This window comes from Alexandromys fortis, unplaced genomic scaffold (assembly GCF_014885135.2).
Source record: "Alexandromys fortis isolate MF-2015 unplaced genomic scaffold, M_Fortis_MF-2015_v1.1 scaffold_92, whole genome shotgun sequence".
Classification (NCBI taxonomy): domain Eukaryota; kingdom Metazoa; phylum Chordata; class Mammalia; order Rodentia; family Cricetidae; genus Alexandromys; species Alexandromys fortis.
The window spans coordinates 2,590,259-2,609,232 of NW_026067972.1; the positions used below are offsets into that span (position 1 = coordinate 2,590,259).

Sequence of the window (18,974 nt, forward strand, 5' to 3'; positions counted from 1 at the left end):
CAGCCTCTGCCCGCCCCTTCCTGTCTCCGCCGGGTACTCCGCTGGAACCTTGGTTTCGTGAGTCTGGTTTTGTTATTAAACTTGTTCAAATATCTATTATCATTGGTGCTCATTAATCCAACCGCCGCAGTAGTTTACTGATAAAATCTATTTTTCCGGCACTTCTATTTTCATTGTATTTACTGAAATGTTCTCTCTCCAGCTTGATCTTCAAACTCCTTGACTTCAAATTTTTCTTTACACATTACTTTAGCAGAACTACCAAGCAGTTTTTGATATGTAGGGTGCATATTCATTTCTAGTCTATAACCAGATTTCCCTTAACTAAAAGATTATTTTATCTATTATTTTTAAATTATCTATTTTGCATTTATTTATTTACTGTTAATTTCTAATTTGAATGTTCTTTGTAAACCTCCATGTGGTAAACCTCCTGGAAAATCCAGAAGTATTAGGAAAGAATGCTATTTATGATTACAAAATTGGAGTTCATGAAATATTTATTCTTATAATTTGAATCCTGCTTTTAATTTACAGTAGTTATATAAATGTCTTCTATTTTAACAGTTTAGACATATATACATATTTTAATAGCTACATAAAGATTAATAATGCATACTGGGGAATGGTATCTTTTATCAAAATAAAGCATCATTTACCTTAGTGTTCTGCAGCTTGATTGTTACTTTGTCTGGTATTAATTTTATTATAGTTACATTTTCCTGTTATCAGATACAAATTACATTATTTTGACATTTTTTAGTGGCATTTTAAATATTTCTGGGGAGGAGGAGGCAGATTTACAGTCCTCTGTATACATTAATACAATCTTAGAAAATTTTCAAAAAGAAAATAATCTTTCAGATTTGCTAAATATTCGTGGACTTAATTGTAGCACAAATTCTAATTGTTCTTAATAAAAACCCAGAATCAGATACTGGAGGATGAAAGCTGAGAGTTCAGTGCAGCCAGCCACTTCTACCTCTACCAAATTCTCAGATTAAAAGGGCAATTTTGTTCTCAAACTGTTTCCTCGGACTAACTGCTTCAGACTGCACCTGAGGTCCTGCCTCCTCCTGCCTTGTATTTGTCTCTCTGCCCAGACATATCCTTTCCTGTCTCCACCTCCCTAGTGGTGGGATTAAAGGCATAGGACTCCGAAGTACTGGGATTAAAAGTGTGCACTCTGGCCGGGTGGTGGTGGCGCACGCCTTTAATCCCAGCACTCGGGAGGCAGAGGCAGGCGGATCTCTGTGAGTTCGAGACCAGCCTGGTCTACAGAGCTAGTTCCAGGACAGGCTCCAAAGCCACAGAGAAACCCTGTCTCGAAAAACNAGCCTGTCTTGGAACTAGCTCTTGTAGACCAGGCTGGCCTAGAAGTCACAGAGATCCACCTGCCTCTGCCTCCTGAGTGCTGGGATTAAAGGTATGCGCCACTACCACCCGGCTTTAATTAGATTTTTAAAAGCTTTTCATGTACAGAGTTTATGGTGTTAAATAATTCTCTAAGACTTTTAATGATAATGAAAAAGGTAGCATTCACAACATTAAATTCTTATTCCCTGTTCTACTGAAGCAAATTCATTCTACCCTTGGTTGATTCCCTCTGTATTTGAGCTTTACTTAATTCCAAATTGTTTGCTGAATGAAAAATGTATTGAGCCTAGCAAAATTAGATGGTAGGCACTATTAGAAAGCTTGAAAACTTAAAAATGATAACACATAGTAGTTACACAAGCTTGTGTGTTCTTGCCTTCTCTCATCTGAATTATTCATCTCCACCAGAAAAGCAATTTGAAAACAAGCAACTATAGTCCCTCCTATAAGAAAAAACGGAATTAAATCATGCAAGTTGATATCTCTCTCTGTCTCTCTATCTCTGTCTTTGTCTCTCTCTCTTGGTTTTTCGAGACAAGATGAGAGACAAGATTTCTAAAAAAGCCCTAGCTGTCTTAGAACTAGCTCTTGTAGACCAGGTTGGTCTCAAACTCACAGAGATCTGCCTATCTCTGCCTCCCGAGTGCTGGGATTAAAAGCGTGCACCACCACTACCTGACTTGCAAGTTGATTTCTTAAGCCAGCAAAAGGAATTCTTCCATAAAAATTCTACAATGTATCTATACTATTTTAACCATTGACTCATAGAGTCCCTGGAGTGGAAACAACCACCTCACAGTAACTGAACTCCTTTTGGTGAACTCTTAAGTCTAAACTTTGTATATAGAAAAGTCTGGGATGAGATAAGTTTTCAGACCATGAAACAGATATCAAGAAACTCGGCAGTAGAAATGTGGTAGGCTTCCAACTGCTACTAACAAGTGGTTACTGAAGAGAACCTGCAGGGGTGGGAGAAACATAAAGACCTGCTAGGATCAGAGGGCCTTGGTATCACTTGGAGAAGTGAAGACACAGCACAGAAGACTCTTCTTACAGAATTATGACAGTTATATGCAAGTCAGCAATTACTAAGCTCTAGCAATGGTTTAGAATAGATCATAGGTGATTATATCCACCTGTTCTGTGAGACTTGTTTTCCCAGTTCCAGGGACTCCAAACTATTAAAGCACCCAGCTGATTAGGAAGACTATTTCCTCAGGGCACACTCTTTGCAAGGCACCCTTAATTCTGAGCTTGCATTTCTGCCGGATGCCTGCTCCCTCCCTACCACCCTCTTTTCTACATTTCCCATCAGCAGATAAGGGCAAGCTGAATTTGACTCAATTCCAGCACTAGAGAGGCAGAGCCAGGTGGATCTCTGTAAGTTCAAGGCCAGCATGGTCTCATAATGAACTCCAGACCAACTGGAGCTACATTTTAAGACCCTGCCTCAAAAACAAACAAATGAATGACAGATGAGATTTCACTAAAATAATTGGCCTTTTTTGTTTAATAAAAAGGTAACATGGAAGACACAATGGTGATCACGCATGTGAGAACAAACAGACTTACTTTTACATGCATAAGGACAAGTAAAAAGACACAAAAGTAAAATACACTAAGAAAAGCAAAATAATTTAAGATGGAAAAATTAGTTCATTGTTGTGGGATATTTTGATTGCACCCTGACACTCCTCAAACTGTCAATAAAGTTTACTTTAAATCACAGGATGGAGCTAGCTCCTAGCTGACCAAAATTAGCCAGAGAGGTTTTAGAGGATCAAGAACATATAGAGACACAAGAAGTAGTAGGGAGGATTTTGGATTTTGGGTTAAGGAAGGGGGAGGGGAGTCACTGGTCACTTCTCCACCACCTCTCTGATCATTTAAGTTCTTACTCCAATGTCTGACTTTCAAGTTTTTATTGATAAAGAAGAATTAGATAAAACTTCAGTTCCTAAGAAAGCAATCCATAAGCCAGGTCTAGGGGCTCACAGGTTCTAGCTACTTGAGAGATTTAGACAATGGAATCACAAATTCAAAACCAGGATGGGCAGCTGAATAAGACCCTGTCTTTACAAAACAACAACAACAAAAACAAAACGACAACAAAACAACGTTTAAAAGGGGGTTTAGGAGTTGATATATCTCATCTATGGATAGATGAAGCTCAGTGGTAAAGGACCTGCCTATCATGATGTTCGACTCACAATACAGAAAGAAGAAAGAATCCATCCTGCTATGCTTTGTTTTTGTCACGTGTCAATACCAAAGCTGTATAGGGTGTGCAATCAGAATATCTTTCCTCACTGAGAAACACAAGCAAATTGGCCCCTGGTTTGTAATTTTTTTCAAAATATAAAATTAGATAAAATAACTAAAACTACTTTAACTTGTTTATTTTGGTAAAAATAATTACATATAATTACCATTGAAGGAAATCTACAATAGACCATCTTGATGTTTTATTTAAATCTGTTGCACATTGAATAACAAAATTAAAATGTCAGTTTCTCTATTGGAGAATACTCAAATCAACAGCCATGTGCTAAACAAAGAGACTCAATTAGAGCACATTACAGTTCAATTTAGAAATGAATCAATCAAGAAAAAAACCATACACGCACGCACATACAAATGAGAAGCCGCAGTTGCTCCTCTTGTCGCTGTATTCAGAGTAGGTCTGGCTAAGTCCTCCATGCTCAGAGCTCTCAAATATGTCCATTAGTCCTAGCGTCCAGTACAAAGGCTTTTCATTTTTTGCTTTTGTCATAGGATCTATCTGAATGTCAATGCATATTTAAGGCTCTTATATTGTAGAAATGTAACAGGATGCCTGTACAAGGTGTCCTAGAACTATAAATACAGTATTATGTAACCAGTGAGGTCTACACCTAAGAAACCTAGACAGAATGGTTATCCTGAAGCAAGTAATCAAAAGTAAGGTGAACTTTAGGTTTGCCCTGCTGGTGAAATCAGGAAAACCCTGAAAAGGATCTAAAGTCGTCAACAACTGCCAAAATAAATAAATAAATCTGGAAAGAACCTGAAGTCGTCATCAACTACTCAAATAATAAATAATAATAATTACTACAATAAATAAATAATAAAATTTAGAAAGAAAAGCTATCCTTATAAGTCATGAAGAGTAACAAACACAAATCAATCCTTTTCTGGGTGCTTACATAAAAACAGATTCTGCTAAGAAACAGGAAGATTCTAGAAAGCCTCAAAACACAGAATGTTCCTCAAGTTGATGTGGGTATCTTAGACTGGTAAAACAGGGGAACATACTCTGGGTACATGTGATCTCCCCTAAAGTAATCAAAACAAAGACACTCTCAACATCTGACCTATATGGATCTGCTGGAAGAAAAACATGCCTCATTCTGTTCATCTCTGGTGACCATTCTTTGATGATGCCCGACAGATGGACACAGGCCAATGGAAGAACATTAGGAAAATGTCTTTATAAGCCAGCCCAAATAGTTTCATGCTGTTCTCTATCCATTATCCTCTAGCTTCTAGCAAAGCTTAATTCCAATGCCCAGCTCTGCATCAGCTGTTCCATGGTATTAGGGACTCATATGTCCACACTTGAATCACAGCCTTAAATAAGGAAAGATGGAGGCAGAAGGTACGAAACTGAACCCTAGGAAAGTATGGAAGAGTGGGTCTTAGGACAAGAACTCAGAGATGCCCGGCTGAGCAGTAACTTTATACCTTGGGGGTTCTTTGAGCACAGTAATCTTGTGCTTGGGGGGTTTGGCGCTTGGGTTAAACCAAAATCTTGCTGTGTGGGGGTGGAGGGTGAGGGTTATTCATGAATTCTTAGTAATAGGCAAAGAGATCTTCAGCTTCCTCCTTTGCCCTTGCTGCTAGAAAATTAACAGCTAACTAAGTATCGTGCTAAGTATAATGCAAAGCCCTTTTCAGCTACAGTGTTAGTTTCTTCTTTTCCACCACTAACCAGTCCTTCTGTTTCCCAGTCATTACTTCTGGTCTCATTTTATTTCAAGCTAAATTCCTTTTTGGAGAATAGCCAGGGTACAAGACAATCAATAAGTAAAATATCTCAGTTCAATAAGGTAATTACAAGAAGCCAGTGCTCAAAAGAGACTTTATCTTTTAAGTGTGGGTGTGTGAGCGCGCACACAATGCACGCACATGTATGTCTGTAGGTATCTGCATGGGTATACGATGGTGCCTGCAGAGGCCAGAAGAGAGAGTGAGACCCTCTGAAACTAAAGTTACAGGTGGTTGTGAGTCACCTGATGTGAGTGCAGAGAACCAAACTCTGGTTCTATGGAAAGGGAGCAAGCACTCCTAGCTGCCGAGCCATCTCCCCAGCCTCATGAAATTAATGTTCATCTTGAAACATGAATCCTAGTGGGGCTTAGCTTGTGTAACAGCTTAAAACACTAAATAAACAAGGAAGTTTGTTTTACAACAAAATACACAGAATTCTCCAGGAGAAACAGCTGAGACATAATCAAATCCAATCTTCCACATAGTGCAAGAAATTTCTTCCACAGCTTTTCAGCCTCTGCCTGCATAGTCCTCCTGCAGATTTGCAGTAACAGGTACTTTGTGACAGCTGCTACTGAGAAAGTTCTTCCTTGAGCTGAAATCACCTTCAGTTTGTCAAACAAATCTTTTCGAAGGTAGTCCCTCACTTACTTAAATATGTATTAATTCCCACTTGTTGAGTATCTACTATGTCAGGCTCACACAAGGTACATTACAAACACCGCTGTATACTACCTTCACAGTGGGCATGCAAGTGAACATTTAACCTTCGCAAAGTGCTCCCAATGAAACAACCCATTAGAAGATAATTACAGACAGGTATGTTGTGTTATCTATTCTTAGAAACAAAGACACTACTAACTTTCTGGGAAGCTGCCTTCAAAATCGGAAGGGAAACAAACTTCAGTTAGAGCAGTTCAAATAGAAAATGAAACAGTCTAGAGATAGACAGCACTGGGTTTGAGTCATGGACAGAAGAGTCGCAGAAAACAACAAAATAAAACAAACCGTTTAACAGAACAGGTACTGGAGAACTCCAAGAAAGATTCATGTAATATCAGCAACCATGACCTGAGACCAATGGTGTAAACCTAAACTCCAAACAGGAGACTTCCTGTCTTCTCAGTCAGGAGCCAGGCAAATTCCTAAATAGACTGGATGTTTTCCTTAGTTCAGTATAACAGAAGATCAGATTCTGAACACCTATCTTCTGTGTTAGGCAGGTGGGAAAATACACAAAGTAAGGCCCTGCAACATAGGAGCGAGGAACAATCCAATGAACCAAGCAGGGTCCAGATCCAAGTTAGGACTTCAGGGTTAGAACACCCTTCTTAATATTGCTTTTCAGACTTCCAGAACCAAAGAAAAGAGTGTGGGATGAAAGAAGATAGTGGCAAGGCATTTCCTTGCCTAGAGTCTGCTCTTCACTCCCTACCGGACAGCTGCACTTGGATACCTCGAACTCAACTTTCTCAAGTCACAATTCATTTTTCTTTAATCTTTCTCTTTCCAGACTCCTTATAACAGACACTTTCCAGGTGCCCAGACTGCTGCCACTTACTTATTTACCATGCACTTTCTGTGCATTTGAGATACACCAGTCAACACAAAGACTCCTGCTTTCTTGGCGTCTGCCCTCTAGCAGGAAAAAGAAAGAAACACAGGAAATATATACGGTATTTACATAAATAAATAGACCATGTGGGAACAGAAAAGAAAAAAAAAGACTAAAACAGTTTGTAAAATGGGTTGGAGAAAAAAGGACATCTGAGCGACTTTGGAGAGGTGAGGGAAGAAGCCAGTCAGGTACCAGGAAACAATTAAATCTGATTTGACTGACATGTCACAGAGCTACTTTTCCACTCCATTTCCAATATCATCAAACTAATTCCAAAGTCTCTCCAGGCAGCTGCCCTGCTCCACTTCCTCTGTGGTACAGGTAAACATTTTACCCCCCACAGTAAAACTAATAGCCCAGTTTTCACAATTCTCTTACTCATCCATCCCCAACATGACAAACTTTTACTCATTTGCTGAAAATTCTTAAAACTTTATCATGGTGCCACTCTGACTGGAGAACCAGGACTGCTTCTCTTTCCATCCTCTGCGCCCTACCACCCCCTGCAAGGCAGCTACACCTCCACCGCCTCTGCAAAGTAGTTTTTGTGGCTGCTATAGCTGAGTCTGTGCCAATGTCTCTCAGCACTATAATTTCTAAATGAAAGCCTGTCATCTAAGTTTTCTGTATTTTCCATCTTGCTAACCATTACTAAATATTTGCTAAGAAAAACATTTTCAAACTGGAACTTTGTCATGAAAAGCACTTTTATCAGCACTGATAAACTTCTAAACACAACAGTTCAGAGTATTTGAAGGGGAGTGGCTCAACTGGTAAAGAGCTAGCTGTGCAAGCAGGACAAGGTGAATTAAGACCCCTGCACCCACATAGAAAGTTGAGCACAGCTGTACACATCTGTAATCTCAGCATGTGGCAGAGCATTCCCTGAATTTTCCCTAGCCAGCCAGTCTAGCAGGAACAGCAAATTCCAGGTTCTGTCTGAGATCCTATCTCAAAAAGGTTGAAAGTAATATAGGAAGATACTTGACATCTGCATGACAGACACTTGGCTACACACACACATACATAAACACTAAAATAACTGAAAAAATGAGTATATTTTTAGTGTGCAGAAATACAAAAAGCATCTATTTTAATGTTAATAATTGTAGATAGCTCTGTTTTGTTTTTCTCTAATCCAAAATTTCAGTTGTTTTCACTTCTATACTTTTAAAAGCAGGAGTTTAATATGGGCTCTACAAACCAATACAAATAAAAAGATCAACTATGATTGGGTTCATGAGTGATACTCAAATTACCTAAAAATATAACTTTAAGGAAAGATTACACACTGAGTCAATTACAGTTGCAAAACCAAACTGTAATTAAGACAAGCTCAAGCCGCAAGGCATGGCGGTACATGCCTGTAATCCTAGCACATAGCAGCTGAGGCCCCAGGAAAGTCTGGGACTACACAGTGGCCAGCATGGACTCTATAGCAAGACCAAGTTTCAAAACTATTTTAAAAAGGGAGGGGAGTGCTGAAGAGATGACGCAGTAGTTACGGTAGCTCAATACAGAATCCTGATGACCAGAGTTCAGATCCTAGCACAAATGTAGCAAGCACGGCTCCCTAAAAATGCTTGTAACCCCAGCTCTGAGGGATAGAGAAATGGGAGGGTTACTGGCTTCCAGCCTAGTTGAGAAAATAGAAGCCCCAGGTTTAGGGAGAGATTCTGCCTCAAAGGAACAGGTAGAAAATGAGAGAGAAGGACATAGACACTCGCATACACAGATGAATGAATGAATGAATGAATGAATGAATAAATAAAATTTTAAGGTAGAAAAATAAAAAGTTTGATTCATATTCTCACGGAAAGAAGAACTTCCTGTTGAAGTAACCCTAACAATATGACTCTGATTTTCTTGTCTGTCAAACAGAAATCAGAAGCTTCTCATGCATTTACCTTAATAGATAGTTTACAAACTAAGTCCCAACCTAAGCAAACTCTTGTCAATTCTGTCTACCCAGATAGAAGGGGTTAATGGTAGCACACCATCATCTGTGGCTTACTAGCTGGACTATTATTAGTCTATAGCTATTCCAACTGAAGTACAGTCTTGCTATTATAAAAGTCTCTATTAGTGAAAGGTCAAACACAAAACCTTAGGAACTGTGGTTCATGCTATAGAATGCTGAAGAGGATCTATGTCATCAAAATCCACAGTTATCTTCTGAGCACTGGCTGCCTAGACCTGGGACAAATGCAGCCATTTTGTGGCCCCAGGGATTTAATTTAGGACAGAAGACTTACTCAGCATGTTCAAGGCCCCAGGTTTGATTTGTACCACCACAGACTTTTCAAAATTAATCAGTGTGTAAAAAAGAATCTGCTCCTTTTGTGTGCTACTAACTAGCATCCAGGGTTGGCTATTAGGTTAAATGAGACAAGATAAGTAAATGCTTATATTATATTATACTTTTTTTTTGGGGGGGGGGTCTTTCGAGACAGGGTTTCTCTGCGGTTTTGGAGCCTGTCCTGGAACTAGCTCTTGTAGACCAGGCTGGTCTCGAACTCACAGAGATCCACCTGCCTCTGCCTCCCAAATGCTGGGATTAAAGGCATGCGCCACTGGGCCTTATATTCTTCTAATGAATATTAATGCAGCCTACTTGTATAGCTAGGGGTTGTTATTTGAGCTAGGAATTATTTTTGCATGTCTTGTTTTCAGGTTACCAAATGGGGGAAAAGATTTATAAAATACCCTATTAGGCCAGACAGTGATTACATGCCTTTAATCCCAGCACTGGGGAAGCAGAGATAGACAGATCTCTGAGTTTGAGGCCAGCCTGATCTACAGAGTGAGTTCCAGGACATCCAGGACTATTACACAGAGAAACCCTGACTCAAGAAAACAAAAAAAATGTTATCAGATCAGTAAAACTGAACCCATATAGTCAGCTTTACTCCACTGGTATTTAAAAAATGGATATATGGTAAAACAAAAACAAGAACCTGGTAAGTCAACCAATTATAAGTTCACAATAAAGTAGTCACTAGAATGACCTACAGTGACTGGACTGTAGGCCAACTACACGGTTAAAAAAGGATCTACTTCAACAAAATGAATTTTAATTTTTGTGGAAAGTACTTGGATGTGTTCTTAAGAAAACTCGGTTCAGAAACACATTCTCTGTTAGGGATGTAGCTCAACTGCTCAGCATGTTAAAAACAAACAAACAAAATAACTCTGGGTTCAATCCTCAATACAGGAAAAAAAAAAAAAGGAAATAAATAAATAAATAAATAAATAAATAAATAAATAGATCTGCACTGTTCTGGGAGCAGTAGATCAGAAGTTCAAGGTCAGTCTTAGGTGCTTAGCAAGTTTGAGCTACAGCGAGACCTTTTCTCAAAAAAAGGGTGGGAGGCCTACAATGCTGCCCTAAATGCTGCAGCTAGGTTGGGTCAAAGTGACTATAAATTTGAGACTAGTCCAAAATTTCCTAGAGCAAGTTTTATGAAGAAAAGCAAAACATCCCTGAGAAACATGCCAGCATCTGCCCTTAATTCCAGAAGCAGGAAGTAAAAATGTGTCCCAATCACATGATAGTAAACCACAGTCCATCTGTTCAGAAAACATTGTGTTATGTAAGCCATGACAAGAAAGTGCAGCAAAGGGCTCACAGTGTGCAGCCCCTCCCCACATGCACCCAATTCAACTACACCTTTCTTAACACCAAGACAAATGCAACAATTCTGTCAGCCCACTGCTCTTAAACTGTAAGTACTATACCAAGTCACTTAATGAGCAATAAAAAACAGTGACTTTTTACCTATAAGCATCCTCCGTCCCTCCTGAAAAACTCACTTTTCTTAAATTTTGTTAATTCAAGATCAGTTTCACTTAAGGAAATCAGCACTAATCCAGTTCCTCCCTCATCTCCAAGTCCTTTACTTTTCATTTTAAAGCACAGGACAGGACACAGATTTGGAACTAGAAAACCCAATTCCTTCTTTTCTCAGTTTGGCACTGCGGAGCCCTGAGAATGTGGTAACTCTCAGGATTCTCCAGGGTAAACTGAAATGACGATCTACCTATGATCGTCACAACTGGAACGCCCAGCACTGGCGAGCAAGCTCCCATCATGTTATTCTCCTTTACACCATCCACTTAAAATTCCATTCCGTCTCATTTCTAGCCATGGATTACAGAGTTTTCATAACTGGGGGAAAGACAATACATTCAAACACACAATGCAGACTAAGGGACCTAACTCTAAAAAATCATTTGGCTTGATTCTTGTCCTGCAGTAACTGGAAACATAAAGAACTTTAAAAATCATCAAATCCTCCTATGTGTCTATCTGAATTCTAGAGACCCTTCAAAACCATTTTTAGTCAGAAAGTGTCCAGGAAGCCCTCTCCAGTCACTTCAGTCTATACTACTACTTTCTTGTCAAATACTAATATGTCTCTCCATAAAAAAAGTTGTATTAAAAACATTTAACAATAGGCACTACAAGGGTAGTAGCTTGTTTAACCAATCAAAACACAAATATCCTATTGGGCAGTGGCTATCCTACTCACTGCTAAAAAAAACCAGAAACTTCACATACTTTTCTCAACTGATTTCTACAATTTCATGAATTATACAAAGCAAGTATCACAAAGTAAATAGCTGTTTTATCATACCACGCAACATTCTCCAAATATATATATATATATATATAATAAACATGTAACTCTAAATTAATATAGCATAATCTGTACTTACATAAATAGGACTACCCAGTCAAACAGAATTTATTTAATCAAGACACATTTATGTAGAACATAATATAAGACACAGTGCTGGGTTCTAAGGACATAATGAAAAGACATACTACTACTACACTGGATACTCAATATGTACTCATACAGTTAGTCAACAACACAGGATGGTAGCAATGGGTAACACAAACTTTAATCTATACATTTCCAAGAGACAGCATTCAAAGAGAGCTAAGTGAAGCCTACACAGAATGTCAGTCTGAGAATTTCTGTCCTCTGATTCCCATAGAAGGGACAAGGTGAAGCCCACAGTGAGAGGGCTGAAGAGTCAGGAACTGGTGGGAAAGCAGCTACCATTAGAACGCAGAGTTTGTAGTTTGGAGATGTTCGGAGATGTCATCTCTCTAGGTGGGTGGACCTAATCACAAGCCTCAAGTGCTGCTCTGGGTACTAACTACACAGCAGAGACCTTCAAACCTTGATGGACAGCCCAGGACAGTTTGGCACTGGTTCATAAAGAAAAAAAAAAGTAGATTTGGGGGTAACTGGCAAGACTAAGCTGGTAGGAATGTTTTCCAAGAAAGTAATGAAATGGCAGGCAACAAACAGCATTTGAACATGTGATGCAGATATAAACAGTAATACTGTGTACCAATGACAAAGGACCAATTTCTCTACAAAAATCTATATTGGCAGCAAAATATAAATAATAGACAGTGAAGAGCAACTTGCAGTTTTAAAAGAAGCTAAATTATAAAGAAAAGACATGCAAGTTTTTTCTGAATGTTTAAAAGGACACACTGAAACATCAGCATAACTTATCTAAGCCACAGCTTCTTTTAAGGTAGGATTAGAACTCACTATGTGGACCAGGCTGTCCTCAAACTCACAGAGATCTCTGCCTCTGCCTCTCAAGTGGTGAGATTAAAGGCATGTGCCACTGTGCCAGGCTGGCCACAGCTTCTTAAACTGAGTCATAACTCCATATACAGGCGCTGGGGAGGGTCCCAAAAACTCTGGCAACAGAAGAGGACTTCTGAATATACAACACCCCAAAACTAAGTCAAAATCAAATGAGTAATGAATCTGAGGTGTTTCTGGCAGTACGTGCTTACGCTGCATCATGCAACTTCACCACGGCCTTGGCTCTGAACAGACACGGTGTCATGCTGCGCAGTGCCAAAACAGTCCAGACTATTATTTTATGAGTTTTAGTGTTTTTGCTGTACATACAAAATTTTCTACTCTTTCAGAAATTTAATGGCTAACTACAGAAAAGATTTCCATTCCTCATGTGTACAAAGTGGTATATGTGTTAGAATGTTTGATTTTAAAAACTGTTTAAGTTAAAAATTGTTAAATGAATTTCAACTTGTGATTAAGACAGACTTTCCAACACTTTCTGAAATGGCCCTAAACACATGTAATTACGTGAAGTGGCATTGAATGATTTAATTCTTTATGTAAAATAAACGCACCCACCTCATTACTATGAAAATTTGCTTTAGTCCTTAATAAACGGCAAAACTGTATGTACCAATCGTTTTAAAATAATTTTAAATTATTATCACAATGTTTGATTTATATACCTGCTTTCTACTCTATATATTCAAGGTCACAGACAATTTCTTGAGAAAAGAGGGTGTCAAATAGGAAAAGTTTATGAAGTGCTAGTTTAGGCTCTGAGCAGTAAGAGCATCTAGGCCAGTTTGTATTACACAATTGCCTAAGTAGGAGATAAACTCCTCCAGGGCATGGACCAACCTTCTCAGCCTCCAAATCAAAACTGCTAAATACATGCATGTGCTGTGCTTTGTCCTAGGTAGAAAAGAATGAATTACTTTAGTCAAAGAACTGAGTAGAGCAAGGGCCACTTATAGTTGATGCATAATTATTACAATTCCCCCATTTTGCCCCCAACTGTCTTCCTTCCTAAGTCAATGTTAGAACCCACAGTATCTTCTAATGCAAACCTATGTGGAGGGTATGTTCAAGTAAATTTAAAAAGACACCTAAGCTGTAAGTATTAAATACCAATTGTTCTTTAAGTGGGCTATGCTACCTTGGTGTAGCAGGTGCACCGATTTTGAACTCTGAAAGGCCTAAGTGCAAATCCTAACTTCTGCACTTAGTAAGAACTTAATCTCCTGCATCTTAGTTTTCATGTCAATATACAGGACAAATACTGGTAGCCCTGAAGGTTCGGTTATGGGTGTCTGATACTGTACTATGGTGTACCTTTTGCATATGCATTATAATCGACTAATAGTAAGTAGTTAACTATTAAGTTTAACAATAGCTAGCAACCACAGTCTAGAGAGACTTTTGGCTGGTTTTAGTTTTTTTTTTAAATTGTTATCAAATTTCAGCAACAGAAATGTATTTTCACTGTATTTTAGTTGCTAACGCTGAGCCTCGGCATTTTGTTTTCTCCTATTTTAATCCGGTAACTGACAAAGTTTTCCCTCTTCCCTCCACGGGGTGACATCCAGTATCACGATCAGCATTAATATTTTGGAAAACCACACAACATTCTCCCACTCAAAACCCAGCTACACAGAAGTCTGATCCTAAAACTACCTTCACTTAAGGAAACCATAGATCCAAAGCAACGACCCCTTCGAGAAAATGAAGCATTCGGTCAATTCTACAGCATCAATCCCATTAAAACGTTCCCAAACCTGAAGAGTGAACAAACGTTCAAGTTTCTACTCGCAAGACAACCGCTAGCCCTCTGGTTACAGGACTCTTAACTCTTCCCAGACGCAAGAAGAGCGAACATTCCGCGTATCTTCCCGCCCGCTTCTCACACAAAGCCCCCCGAGTGGAAGATGAGTCGCCCTTGGCGGGTGTCTTCCCTCGAGACAGCGCCGCGCACCCAGGGTCTCGGACCTCGGCGTCCCTTACAAACCCCTGGGGAGCCCTCCAAGCTCCGATCCCCCGACCGCTTCCACTCCTGTGCCCGCCCACACCCCAGCAGCCCCAGGCCCGGACCCACTTGGGAAGGGACTCGGGGGCCACGGTCCCGGCCGGCCTCGCGCCCCCGAGGGCATCCCCCGACTTCCGCAGGCTAGCCAGTCGCTGCCCCCGGGAGACTCAGAGGACCAGCCTCCCGGCGCTCGGCCACCCGCGCCCGACACCGCCCCCGCCCCGCCTCTCCTCCCCGCCCCGGCTCGCGTGGCGCCTGCCGGGTCAGGAAAGCCCGGCCGGCCGGGCGCCGCCACCTGCGCCCCCGGCCCCGCGCCATGTTTGAGAAAGAGCAGAAGCGAGCCAGAGGCCGGGCCCGGCCCGCGCGCCCCGCAGGCGCTCGCCCGCCGCTCACCCTTCGTCCCCGGTAGCAGCGTCGCCGCCGCCACCAACACCAACACGATCAGAAGCAGCCGGCGACGCGGAGCAGCAGCCGCCGCCTCCATGGTCCCGCCGGCACCGTTTGTGGCCCGGCCCCGGCCGCAGCTTCTCGCCTGCAAGCCTCGCCTCGCCTCGCCCCACCTCCCCGCCGCCGCCGCGGCCTCACTCCGGCCCTTTGTAACTGCTCGAGGGACGCGCGCCCATTGGCTGCCCGGCTCCCGCCGACCCCGCCTCCCCCGCCGCCCGAGAGCGCCCTAGAGGGACCCAGCCGAGAGCCCCGCCCGCGGGGCCTCTGGGTGGCCAATGGGCGGCCGCGGGCTTCGGCCTCTAGCCACGCCCCCGCACTGCTGGGCCTCTGGCCACGCCCCCGCACCGCTGGGCGCCCCTACTCCAGCCACAGCGGGGCGGCTCGCGCTCTACCGGCGGGTGGGGGCAGGGTCCAGCCAGCGCGCTAGACGGAGCCCGCGGTCCCGGCTGAGCGCAGGGTGTGCCTGTGCGAGAGGCTCAGGGAAAGCTTGTGACCGTTGCACGCTCTTTTCTTCTATCCCAACCCCACCCTGACTTCCCCGGTACAGCCCTGCTCCAGCAAAGCCCAACTCTCGCCACTCAGACCCTCAGTACCGTCCGCCGTTCAACTTCCCCTGCCTGGACCAATGCCTCAACTTCCAGCCTCCCTGCAAGATAACCCGATTTCTGCTCTCCACGTCCGCCCCAGACCTTGTCGCTCCCTCCTCAAATTCCAGTCCGAAAGTCGGATCCCAGATCCGGATACCCGAGGCGGAGCCCAGACACACCCCCGATTGGCCTCCGCCTCTCAGCAGCATTAACAAACCCAGACTGGGGATCCCAGCCGCCCTCCTTCCCTCCCACCCTTCCTGACCCCGCAGGGAAGCGGAGAGTCCCACGGGTTTCGAAAGAGGGGGGAACTGCCCTACCGAGCATCCCGCCCCGGGGCGAAGCGGGAGCAGTCGTAGGTACTTTGAGCTGTCTCCGACACGCCTGTGTAATAATTTCGAGGTGTCACTAAAAACCCAAATAAACTCAGCTCCGCTTTCATTCTGAATTCCTAATTTACTGTGAGACGCTCCACCCACCTTCCCTCGGGGACGCCAAAATGAGCTCCAGATTTGTAATTCTTCCTGTCAGACTAGTCCTTTCTTCAGACACAAACACAGCCACGGAGGCGGCCGCATGGCACCGACAGCATTTTTCCGCAGAGCCTTTTAAGGAGAAAATTTTATTTTCTGTGTGATTTGAACTCGAAATTAAATAAAGCTCGGTAGTAGGAATCAGCCGGCCTCTAGTATCGATTGGTAAATTGCTTCGGAGTCACTTCCCACGAGTTAGATCCTGCTAGGAAGGGAAACCGTGGGGGTTAGAGATGGGGTCTGAAACTCCCTCCACCTTGGCTGCAGCTAGGACACGCTTGAGCAAGTCCTCAACTTGCCAGAGCCTGAACAGGCTGGCTCTCCCGGGCCAGTTCTCTGGGGCTCCAGATCCAGCAGCCCTCAGCTCCCCTGGCTCAAGTGCACTGAAGCCGCAGAGACTGACCAGCTTCAAATGCGATTGACTCTGGGAGATTTCAAGGGTCTTGTCACACCAAAAATGTCCGGTGCCTGCCCCCACCTCACCCCCGCCCCAAAGACCTTGTACTTCCTAGGCAAGTACTCTACAAATGAGCTACACTCTTTTGAAAGACTTATGTGTGCCTGCGAATATGTGCTCCGTGCGAATGCGGTGCTTCTTGGAGCCCAGAGGAGGGGCCTCTAATCCCTTGAAACTGGAGTTACAGGCGGTTGCGAACTGCTTGATGTGGGTGCTAGGAACAGAACCCCTTCCTCTGCAAAGAGCAGCAAGGCTCTTAACCACTCACCTCCCCCAGCCCTTGGGTTTTAAAGACCGGATCTCGTTATATGTAAACCAGTCTAGACTGGAACTTGGAACCCTCTTGCTTTAGCCCTCTTGTCTCTTCAGCTCCCCACTACCCCCCCCCAACACCTGCGTTATAGACAAATGCCAAGATGATGCCCCTCCCCCTACTTTACTTTTCCTGGTCTAGTGTGTGTCTTGCATAAGATCTCAAGAGATTTTTTTTACTTAACGCATGAATAATTAATCCCATAGGTTTTTTCCCCCTCTGGTTATCTTTATTAGTGGGTAGCAAATAATAAAAGCACTGACTCACAAGGCCAGGGTGTCTTAATGACACAATGTGTCTGGGGCAGTGTCTGAGACATAGTAAATATTTAGTTAATGCCATTTTCCCCTCTGCACGATGTTAACCTTGAGTCTCACCCAAGGCTTTGCCTTCTGAAGCCTGTACTGATCAATGCGAGGCCGTCTTCCGTGACACACTTCCAGGTACTGAACATTTTCCATGGAACTAAGTGTGCTCACTAGAAAACCTAGGACCAGGAAGGAGAAACAGATTATTTTTAAACCGTATCTTCCTGATATTAGGAGGAAATTTCCATGAGCCACAGAGCTGAAAATAAACTGGGTTAGAGTGGAACAGTAAACTGTCATTTTAGAATGGGGGGGCTGCAGTTTTCCTGATGCAGATGTCCAGGTCTGGGCCCTGGAATGCCTGCTTGAGTTCCTCGGGAGGCAGTCCAAGAACCCGTATTGCTGGTAAACTCCTTAGGAGCTTCTGCTGCCCAGGACACCTGGCCACTTCCGAAGACCTTGACTTACTTAAATCCAGCAAAATGGACAAACCCATGTTCATCTGGAGACAGGTCGGGCCAAGGGAAGAAGCCCCCAGCCTTGGAGACTTACAGAGCCTAGTCACCCTGGGCATTTTCTGGCTACGGATCTTGACCTGCATGGTTTCTACTCATTCCACCTTCCCCACCCCCACCCCCCCACAACCACGCATGTGCATGCCCCCCACCTGCCTCTGACCCTCTAAGTGAGATAATAACCTACGCAGAGCTTTGTTGTGAGACTAAATGAATGGTTGTGGGTAGGGAATCAGACCCAAATGGTCATTCCCATCTTAGTCTCCACCGCTTCTCAAAAAGTTCTCTCTAATATCTTGATTTCAAGGGGAAAAGAGAGAGGATGAGGATCATTGCTTGGCGGGTCAGCTGTGGAGCTGGTCCTGGAAGTTACTCCAGTGCCCTGTCCCCTGCTCAGCAAAACCTCTCAGTCTTTACACTGAGTACACTGGCTGTTTTTCCCTTCGGCTGATTCTCTTCGGTAAGATGCTTTCTCTGAAATAAAGAGCAAAGTTGCCTCATCCGTAGCCATTCCTAGATTTGCTTGGTACCAGATTCCTACCTTCTGAAGGGAAAGCAGCTCACTGGGGGCCCGGGGTGATCTCAAACTTGTTCAAACTCCACACCTAGATGAGCATCCAGCAGAGTTCAGTCCGGCAAAAACACGACTAGAATCAGTTCCCTTCCCAGTCGAATCTGTTTCCCTTTATTTGTAGTGACTAACCTTGGCTGTCAGCTCACCTGGATTGGAATCTACTAAACCCAAGCCTCGAGCCTCTCCTGTGAGGAGTTTTCTCAGTCAGATTATTTGGTGGGAAGACTCACCCTAAGCTGAATCTTTTGGTGGTAGCCCGGAAATTTTTATCTTTATGTTTTTTTTCCCCCTGCTTGTTTGTTTTGCCCGCTTTCCTCAGCAAGTTTATGGATGCCATCGCTGTAGAAGTCCTTCACCAACCTTGGACATAGCTTCTTTGGGCATCTGAGGCAGACTGAAGATCAGCGGCTCTCCAGGCTTTTCCAACACCGGGCTGGGACTGCTGAGACATCCACCCTCTTGGACTGAGCAACTCCTAGATTCTCAGCCTCTCCAGTGTGAGAGAGCTACTGTTGGAATGCATACATCCTGTGGGATATTCTAATAAACTGACACATACGGTCTGTCCGTTC

The 18,974-nt window shown here is 43.1% G+C and overlaps 1 protein-coding gene across 4 annotated transcripts in view; it reads right to left on the bottom strand.

Moving 5' to 3' along the window:
* The window catches only part of Tgfbr1 (transforming growth factor beta receptor 1), a 60,073-nt gene extending 44,717 nt beyond the window's left edge, over nt 1-15,356 (bottom strand). The window contains exon 1 of one of the 4 annotated variants that reach the window (XM_050155945.1): nt 15,062-15,356. In XM_050155945.1, the coding sequence (XP_050011902.1) occupies nt 15,062-15,152 (91 nt within the window). In that variant the 5' untranslated portion in view covers nt 15,153-15,356. Of the gene's footprint in view, nt 1-14,737; nt 14,825-15,061 lie in introns of those variants that run through there. The other 3 variants (XM_050155946.1, XM_050155948.1, XM_050155947.1) reach the window with 3 other exon arrangements.
* Nucleotides 15,357-18,974: the final 3,618 nt, after the last annotated feature.